Source organism: Oncorhynchus keta, chromosome 22, assembly GCF_023373465.1.
Source record: "Oncorhynchus keta strain PuntledgeMale-10-30-2019 chromosome 22, Oket_V2, whole genome shotgun sequence".
NCBI classification, from domain to species: Eukaryota; Metazoa; Chordata; class Actinopteri; order Salmoniformes; family Salmonidae; genus Oncorhynchus; species Oncorhynchus keta.
This window is the reverse complement of record NC_068442.1, coordinates 1,884,644-1,894,643: the sequence shown is the minus strand read 5'-3', so window position 1 is coordinate 1,894,643 and position 10,000 is coordinate 1,884,644. Positions and strand designations below refer to the sequence as shown.

Below are 10,000 nucleotides of genomic sequence, written 5' to 3'. Positions count from 1 at the left end.
TAGAAATACAATGAATAAATACACAATGAGTAAACGATAACTTGGTTATACTCACAGGGTACCTGTACCGAGTTGATGTGGAGGGTACGAGGTAATTGGGTTGTGGTGTTTCTGAGTTGCTGCTTCGTTCAGTGACGCATCTTGTCTTCTCTCCTTGCAGGACAAGGACCTGAAGCAGTACATGGACGACTGTGGGAACATCCTGAGCATGCAGAACGTCAAGGTGAGTGTCTTACAGCACACTACAGGCTTGCCTGCCAAGGCCTCCCTGTTTCCACGGAGACCAGGCTCCTTCTGTAGTAGAAAACATCCTCGCTCTGCTCTCTGCTGGTGACTAGCGCAACGTCAACTCGAAGAATTGAAATGTGTCACACCTCAAATGGAAGTTCTCTCTGTAAAAATAACACACCATTCTTATCCAATTGAGATTTTTGGGGGGGAACTACTACACTCTTTTCCCCCCCACTCACATAGCTTAAGATAGAACAAAAATAATTTTGCTGGTGTTTACACAGTTGCGAATATCTGGCTGCCTTGAGAGAGCTGACATCTTTTGTTGTTTTGGCTCAGATATTCTTGTTCCAGATCTTGCGAGGGCTGGCTTACTGTCACAAACGGAAGGTTCTTCACAGAGATCTGAAGCCTCAGAACCTGCTCATCAACGACCGAGGAGAGCTCAAACTGGCAGACTTCGGTGAGAGATCTGTTCTCATTCTACCCTGGGTTCTAGGGGGTTGAAAACGCTGGTTGTTCCTCAAGTACGCTTTTCACACTATCGTGCTAACCTGAACCGTTCTGAGCTGGCTGGGATGTTTTTCTTTTCACACTATCGTGCTAACCTGAACCGTTCTGAGCTGGCTGGGATGTTTTTCTTTTCACACTATCGTGCTAACCTGAACCGTTCTGAGCTGGCTCGGATGTTTTTCTTTTCACACTATCGTGCTAACCTGAACCGTACTGAGCTGGCTCGGATGTTTTTCTTTTCACACTATCGTGCTAACCTGAACCGTACTGAGCTGGCTCGGATGTTTTTCTTTTCACACTATCGTGCTAACCTGAACCGTTCTGAGCTGGCTCGGATGTTTTTCTTTTCACACTATCGTGCTAACCTGAACCGCACTGAGCTGGCTCGGATGTTTTTCTTTTCACACTATCGTGCTAACCTGAACCGTACTGAGTTGGCTCGGATGTTTTTCTTTTCACACTATCGTGCTAACCTGAACCGCACTGAGCTGGCTCGGATGTTTTTCTTTTCACACTATCGTGCTAACCTGAACCGTACTGAGCTGGCTCGGATGTTTTTCTTTTCACACTATCGTGCTAACCTGAACCGTACTGAGCTGGCTGGGATGTTTTTCTTTTCACACTATCGTGCTAACCTGAACCGCACTGAGCTGGCTCGGATGTTTTTCTTTTCACACTATCGTGCTAACCTGAACCGTACTGAGCTGGCTGGGATGTTTTTCTTTTCACACTATCGTGCTAACCTGAACCGTACTGAGCTGGCTGGGATGTTTTTCTTTTCACACTATCGTGCTAACCTGAACCGCACTGAGCTGGCTGGGATGTTTTTCTTTTCACACTATCGTGCTAACCTGAACCGTACTGAGCTGGCTCGGATGTTTTCTTTTCACCTGAACACTATTGTGCTAACCTGAACCGCACTGAGCTGGCTCGGATGTTTTTCTTTTCACACTATTGTGCTAACCTGAACCGCACTGAGCTGGCTCGGATGTTTTTCTTTTCACACTATCGTGCTAACCTGAACCGTTCTGAGCTGGCTCGGATGTTTTTCTTTTCACACTATCGTGCTAACCTGAACCGCACTGAGCTGGCTCGGATGTTTTTCTTTTCACACTATCGTGCTAACCTGAACCGCACTGAGCTGGCTCGGATGTTTTTCTTTTCACACTATCGTGCTAACCTGAACCGCACTGAGCTGGCTCGGATGTTTTTCTTTTCACACTATCGTGCTAACCTGAACCGTACTGAGCTGGCTCGGATGTTTTTCTTTTCACACTAGTTGGCTCTGGGATGTTTTTCTTTTCACACTATCGTGCTAACCTGAACCGCACTGAGCTGGCTCGGATGTTTTTCTTTTCACACTATCGTGCTAACCTGAACCGTACTGAGCTGGCTGGGATGTTTTTCTTTTCACACTATCGTGCTAACCTGAACCGCACTGAGCTGGCTCGGATGTTTTTCTTTTCACACTATCGTGCTAACCTGAACCGTACTGAGCTGGCTGGGATGTTTTTCTTTTCACACTATCGTGCTAACCTGAACCGTACTGAGCTGGCTGGGATGTTTTTCTTTTCACACTATCGTGCTAACCTGAACCGCACTGAGCTGGCTGGGATGTTTTTCTTTTCACACTATCGTGCTAACCTGAACCGTACTGAGCTGGCTCGGATGTTTTTCTTTTCACACTATTGTGCTAACCTGAACCGCACTGAGCTGGCTCGGATGTTTTTCTTTTCACACTATCGTGCTAACCTGAACCGTACTGAGCTGGCTCGGATGTTTTTCTTTTCACACTATCGTGCTAACCTGAACCGCACTGAGCTGGCTGGGATGTTTTTCTTTTCACACTATCGTGCTAACCTGAACCGTACTGAGCTGGCTCGGATGTTTTTCTTTTCACACTATCGTGCTAACCTGAACCGTTCTGAGCTGGCTGGGATGTTTTTCTTTTCACACTATCGTGCTAACCTGAACCGTTCTGAGCTGGCTGGGATGTTTTTCTTTTCACACTATCGTGCTAACCTGAACCGTTCTGAGCTGGCTGGGATGTTTTTCTTTTCACACTATCGTGCTAACCTGAACCGTTCTGAGCTGGCTGGGATGTTTTTCTTTTCACACTATCGTGCTAACCTGAACCGTTCTGAGCTGGCTGGGATGTTTTCTTTTCACACTATCGTGCTAACCTTCACTGAGCTGGCTCGGATGTTTTTCTTTTCACACTATCGTGCTAACCTGAACCGTTCTGAGCTGGCTCGGATGTTTTTCTTTTCACACTATCGTGCTAACCTGAACCGCACTGAGCTGGCTCGGATGTTTTTCTTTTCACACTATCGTGCTAACCTGAACCGTACTGAGCTGGCTGGGATGTTTTTCTTTTCACACTATCGTGCTAACCTGAACCGTACTGAGCTGGCTGGGATGTTTTTCTTTTCACACTATCGTGCTAACCTGAACCGCACTGAGCTGGCTCGGATGTTTTTCTTTTCACACTATCGTGCTAACCTGAACCGTACTGAGCTGGCTGGGATGTTTTTCTTTTCACACTATCGTGCTAACCTGAACCGTACTGAGCTGGCTCGGATGTTTTTCTTTTCACACTATCGTGCTAACCTGAACCGCACTGAGCTGGCTCGGATGTTTTTCTTTTCACACTATCGTGCTAACCTGAACCGCACTGAGCTGGCTCGGATGTTTTTCTTTTCACACTATCGTGCTAACCTGAACCGTACTGAGCTGGCTGGGATGTTTTTCTTTTCACACTATCGTGCTAACCTGAACCGCACTGAGCTGGCTGGGATGTTTTTCTTTTCACACTATCGTGCTAACCTGAACCGCACTGAGCTGGCTGGGATGTTTTTCTTTTCACACTATCGTGCTAACCTGAACCGTACTGAGCTGGCTCGGATGTTTTTCTTTTCACACTATCGTGCTAACCTGAACCGCACTGAGCTGGCTCGGATGTTTTTCTTTTCACACTATCGTGCTAACCTGAACCGCACTGAGCTGGCTCGGATGTTTTTCTTTTCACACTATCGTGCTAACCTGAACCGCACTGAGCTGGCTCGGATGTTTTCTTTTCACACTATCGTGCTAACCTGAACCGCACTGAGCTGGCTGGGATGTTTTTCTTTTCACACTATCGTGCTAACCTGAACCGCACTGAGCTGGCTCGGATGTTTTTCTTTTCACACTATGTGCTAACCTGAACCGCACTGAGCTGGCTCGGATGTTTTTCTTTTCACACTATTGTGCTAACCTGAACCGCACTGAGCTGGCTCGGATGTTTTTCTTTTCACACTATTGTGCTAACCTGAACCGCACTGAGCTGGCTCGGATGTTTTTCTTTTTTCACACTATGTTTTTCTTTTCACACGTGCTAACCTGAACCGCACTGAGCTGGCTCGGATGTTTTTCTTTTCACACTATTGTGCTAACCTGAACCGCACTGAGCTGGCTCGGATGTTTTTCTTTTCACACTATCGTGCTAATCTGAACCGTACTGAGCTGGCTGGGATGTTTTTCTTTTCACACTATCGTGCTAACCTGAACCGTACTGAGCTGGCTGGGATGTTTTTCTTTTCACACTATCGTGCTAACCTGAACCGCACTGAGCTGGCTGGGATGTTTTTCTTTTCACACTATCGTGCTAACCTGAACCGTACTGAGCTGGCTCGGATGTTTTTCTTTTCACACTATCGTGCTAACCTGAACCGTTCTGAGCTGGCTGGGATGTTTTTCTTTTCACACTATCGTGCTAACCTGAACCGTTCTGAGCTGGCTGGGATGTTTTTCTTTTCACACTATCGTGCTAACCTGAACCGTTCTGAGCTGGCTGGGATGTTTTTCTTTTCACACTATCGTGCTAACCTGAACCGTTCTGAGCTGGCTGGGATGTTTTTCTTTTCACACTATCGTGCTAACCTGAACCGTTCTGAGCTGGCTGGGATGTTTTTCTTTTCACACTATCGTGCTAACCTGAACCGTACTGAGCTGGCTGGGATGTTTTTCTTTTCACACTATCGTGCTAACCTGAACCGTTCTGAGCTGGCTGGGATGTTTTTCTTTTCACACTATCGTGCTAACCTGAACCGCACTGAGCTGGCTCGGATGTTTTTCTTTTCACACTATCGTGCTAACCTGAACCGCACTGAGCTGGCTCGGATGTTTTTCTTTTCACACTATCGTGCTAACCTGAACCGTTCTGAGCTGGCTGGGATGTTTTTCTTTTCACACTATCGTGCTAACCTGAACCGTTCTGAGCTGGCTCGGATGTTTTTCTTTTTCACACTATCGTCTGAGCTGGCTAACCTGAACCGTACTGAGCTGGCTGGGATGTTTTTCTTTTCACACTATCGTGCTAACCTGAACCGTACTGAGCTGGCTGGGATGTTTTTCTTTTCACACTATCGTGCTAACCTGAACCGCACTGAGCTGGCTCGGATGTTTTTCTTTTCACACTATCGTGCTAACCTGAACCGTACTGAGCTGGCTGGGATGTTTTTCTTTTCACACTATCGTGCTAACCTGAACCGTACTGAGCTGGCTGGGATGTTTTTCTTTTCACACTATCGTGCTAACCTGAACCGCACTGAGCTGGCTGGGATGTTTTTCTTTTCACACTATCGTGCTAACCTGAACCGTACTGAGCTGGCTCGGATGTTTTTCTTTTCACACTATTGTGCTAACCTGAACCGCACTGAGCTGGCTCGGATGTTTTTCTTTTCACACTATTGTGCTAACCTGAACCGCACTGAGCTGGCTCGGATGTTTTTCTTTTCACACTATCGTGCTAACCTGAACCGCACTGAGCTGGCTCGGATGTTTTTCTTTTCACACTATTGTGCTAACCTGAACCGCACTGAGCTGGCTGGGATGTTTTTCTTTTCACACTATCGTGCTAACCTGAACCGCACTGAGCTGGCTCGGATGTTTTTCTTTTCACACTATTGTGCTAACCTGAACCGCACTGAGCTGGCTCGGATGTTTTTCTTTTCACACTATTGTGCTAACCTGAACCGCACTGAGCTGGCTCGGATGTTTTTCTTTTCACACTATTGTGCTAACCTGAACCGCACTGAGCTGGCTCGGATGTTTTTCTTTTCACACTATCGTGCTAACCTGAACCGCACTGAGCTGGCTCGGATGTTTTTCTTTTCACACTATTGTGCTAACCTGAACCGCACTGAGCTGGCTCGGATGTTTTTCTTTTCACACTATCGTGCTAATCTGAACCGTACTGAGCTGGCTGGGATGTTTTTCTTTTCACACTATCGTGCTAACCTGAACCGTACTGAGCTGGCTGGGATGTTTTTCTTTTCACACTATCGTGCTAACCTGAACCGCACTGAGCTGGCTGGGATGTTTTTCTTTTCACACTATCGTGCTAACCTGAACCGTACTGAGCTGGCTCGGATGTTTTTCTTTTCACACTATCGTGCTAACCTGAACCGTTCTGAGCTGGCTGGGATGTTTTTCTTTTCACACTATCGTGCTAACCTGAACCGTTCTGAGCTGGCTGGGATGTTTTCTTTTCACACTATCGTGCTAACCTGAACCGTTCTGAGCTGGCTGGGATGTTTTTCTTTTCACACTATCGTGCTAACCTGAACCGTTCTGAGCTGGCTGGGATGTTTTTCTTTTCACACTATCGTGCTAACCTGAACCGTACTGAGCTGGCTGGGATGTTTTTCTTTTCACACTATCGTGCTAACCTGAACCGTTCTGAGCTGGCTGGGATGTTTTTCTTTTCACACTATCGTGCTAACCTGAACCGTACTGAGCTGGCTGGGATGTTTTCTTTTCACACTATCGTGCTAACCTGAACCGTACTGAGCTGGCTGGGATGTTTTTCTTTTCACACTATCGTGCTAACCTGAACCGTACTAAGCTGGCTGGGATGTTTTTCTTTTCACACTATCGTGCTAACCTGAACCGTACTGAGCTGGCTCGATGGATTTTTTCTTTTCACACTATCGTGCTAACCTGAACCGTTCTGAGCTGGCTGGGATGTTTTCTTTTCACACTATCGTGCTAACCTGAACCGTTCTGAGCTTGCTGGGATGTTTTTCTTTTCACACTATCGTGCTAACCTGAACCGTTCTGAGCTGGCTGGGATGTTTTTCTTTTCACACTATCGTGCTAACCTGAACCGTTCTGAGCTGGCTGGGATGTTTTTCTTTTCGCACTATCGTGCTAACCTGAACCGTACTGAGCTGGCTGGGATGTTTTTCTTTTCACACTATCGTGCTAACCTGAACCGTACTGAGCTGGCTGGGATGTTTTTCTTTTCACACTATCGTGCTAACCTGAACCGTACTAAGCTGGCTGGGATGTTTTTCTTTTCACACTATCGTGCTAACCTGAACCGTACTGAGCTGGCTCGGATGTTTTTCTTTTCACACTATCGTGCTAACCTGAACCGTACTGAGCTGGCTGGGATGTTTTTCTTTTCACACTATCTGGGTGCTAACCTGAACCGTCTGAGCTGGCTGGGATGTTTTTCTTTTCACACTATCGTGCTAACCTGAACCGTACTGAGCTGGCTGGGATGTTTTTCTTTTCACACTATCGTGCTAACCTGAACCGTACTAAGCTGGCTGGGATGTTTTTCTTTTCACACTATCGTGCTAACCTGAACCGTACTAAGCTGGCTGGGATGTTTTTCTTTTCACACTATCGTGCTAACCTGAACCGTTCTGAGCTGGCTGGGATGTTGTTCTTTTCACACTATCGTGCTAACCTGAACCGTTCTGAGCTGGCTCGGATGTTTTTCTTTTCACACTATCGTGCTAACCTGAACCGTACTAAGCTGGCTCGGATGTTTTTCTTTTCACACTATCGTGCTAACCTGAACCGTACTGAGCTGGCTGGGATGTTTTTCTTTTCACACTATCGTGCTAACCTGAACCGTACTGAGCTGGCTGGGATGTTTTTCTTTTCACACTATCGTGCTAACCTGAACCGTACTGAGCTGGCTGGGATGTTTTTCTTTTCACACTATCGTGCTAACCTGAACCGTACTGAGCTGGCTGGGATGTTTTTCTTTTCACACTATCGTGCTAACCTGAACCGTACTGAGCTGGCTCGGATGTTTTTCTTTTCACACTATCGTGCTAACCTGAACCGTACTGAGCTGGCTGGGATGTTTTTCTTTTCACACTATCGTGCTAACCTGAACCGTACTGAGCTGGCTGGGATGTTTTTCTTTTCACACTATCGTGCTAACCTGAACCGTACTGAGCTGGCTGGGATGTTTTTCTTTTCACACTATCGTGCTAACCTGAACCGTACTGAGCTGGCTCGGATGTTTTTCTTTTCACACTATCGTGCTAACCTGAACCGTACTGAGCTGGCTGGGATGTTTTTCTTTTCACACTATCGTGCTAACCTGAACCGTACTGAGCTGGCTGGGATGTTTTTCTTTTCACACTATCGTGCTAACCTGAACCGTACTGAGCTGGCTGGGATGTTTTTCTTTTCACACTATCGTGCTAACCTGAACCGTACTGAGCTGGCTCGGATGTTTTTCTTTTCACATGGTCTGGTTCCAGCAACTATGGTGGAGGCGGAACCAGGCCAGCACAGTCCAGGTCAGCTTGGCTCAATTTGGCATGATTGCTGACATTGAGCCTGTCTATTCAGTAAAGTCTGACTGAAATGTCCCTCGTTGTTATTTTGTTCCAGGTCTGGCCCGGGCCAAGTCAGTCCCCACTAAGACGTACTCCAACGAGGTGGTGACGCTCTGGTACCGGCCTCCTGACGTTCTACTGGGCTCCTCGGAGTACTCCACACCGATAGACATGTGGTGAGTGGGCTGAGGTGATCTAGAACCATGAGAGAACCAACATAGGAACCATGAGCGTTGCTTGAGGGTTATAATGAGCCATGATCTTTTAATCTAATCTGAATGATATATATGCAAAACTGAAAGCCATCTTGACCCCTATATCTATCACACTTTTGGCGGTCCTTATGTTACGCCCTGAATAATGAGAATAGCCATGCACCTAATTTACAGTGAAGGGCAGAGATAGTTAAGTGAAAGGGGGTTATAGATTCCCCTAATAAAGACATGCATTGACTTGTTTTACGTCTATTTGAACCCTAACCTAATCCATCTGACCCCAGGGGTGTGGGGTGTATATTCTATGAGATGTCTGCCGGGAGGCCTCTGTTCCCTGGTTCGACTGTGGAGGACGAACTGCATCTCATCTTTAGACTGCTGGGTGAGTGCTGCCACCTGGTGGCGGGAACACAAATACCACATGACATGCGAAGATTGAATCAGTTTGCTCTCTGCTCTCTCTCGCATATGTAATTGAATGTTGGGCACTGTTGTGTGTTGTTAATCATTTGAGTTTGCTTGTATATGTCACAGCACCACACATACAATTGTCTTTGGAAAAGTTGTTTATCTAAGTCTATTTTTAACCGAGGCAGTCATCTTTTATGATTAAAGCTCCAATGCGGCCGTTTGTTTTATCTCAATATCAAATCATTTGTGGGTAACAATTAAGTACCGTACTGTGATTGTTTAATTTAGCTAGCACTGTGGTTTGGAACTGCAAACTCCATCCCACCCAAACAGGCTGAAATTTCTGGCTGTCTTTTCAAACAGCTCTTACACTAAAAGGGCATTATCATCATTCTCACAATTTCACAGTATTATTCCAACCTCATAGTGTTGTAATGTATATAAAGCACAGGAGAATCATGTTTTTGACTGCACTGGGTCTTTTAAGCTCTCCTGCATGTCTGAAAATCTTCTCCCCCACCCCCCTGAACCAGGCACACCGACAGAGGTCAGCTGGCCTGGGATCTCTTCCATGGACGAGTTCAAGTCCTACAAGTTCCCAAAGTACAAGACACAGCCCCTTATCAACCATGCACCCAGGTATGTAAGGGCTGCCTGCCTGGGGTTGGAGCTGAGGGGGTTAATATGAATAAATACAGTCCTAACAACATTTCAAATTGTCATCAATGTATGACTAAGTGAACATTTGACTTGAATGCAAGTTAGGATTTTACCCCTTATCAGACACCTTTTCCAGAGCGATTTCCACAGATTCACACAAACAAGTAGCTACACCACATGTCTATTGTCAGCTCCCAAAGGAAATGGATTATGTGTCAAATCCAGGTTTCTTTTTTAGTGAAGTACCTTGGCCGTTCTGCTTTAAAAAAAAAAACTTAGTAAGAGAAACGTTTTCTAAAAGTGTGTGTGTGCTGTGCTTTTGTGCTGTGCTGCTTTCTTGTG

At 46.1% G+C, this 10,000-nt stretch overlaps 1 protein-coding gene across 3 annotated transcripts in view; it reads left to right on the top strand.

The window, feature by feature from the left end:
* The window catches only part of LOC118400909 (cyclin-dependent kinase 17-like), a 51,782-nt gene that overhangs the window by 33,448 nt on the left and 8,334 nt on the right, over window positions 1-10,000 (top strand). For all 3 annotated transcript variants that reach the window (XM_052474652.1, XM_052474651.1, XM_052474650.1), the window contains 5 exons: window positions 161-223; window positions 571-694; window positions 8,428-8,548; window positions 8,872-8,969; window positions 9,532-9,637. In XM_052474652.1, the coding sequence (XP_052330612.1) occupies window positions 161-223; window positions 571-694; window positions 8,428-8,548; window positions 8,872-8,969; window positions 9,532-9,637 (512 nt within the window). The remainder of the gene's footprint in view (window positions 1-160; window positions 224-570; window positions 695-8,427; window positions 8,549-8,871; window positions 8,970-9,531; window positions 9,638-10,000) is intronic.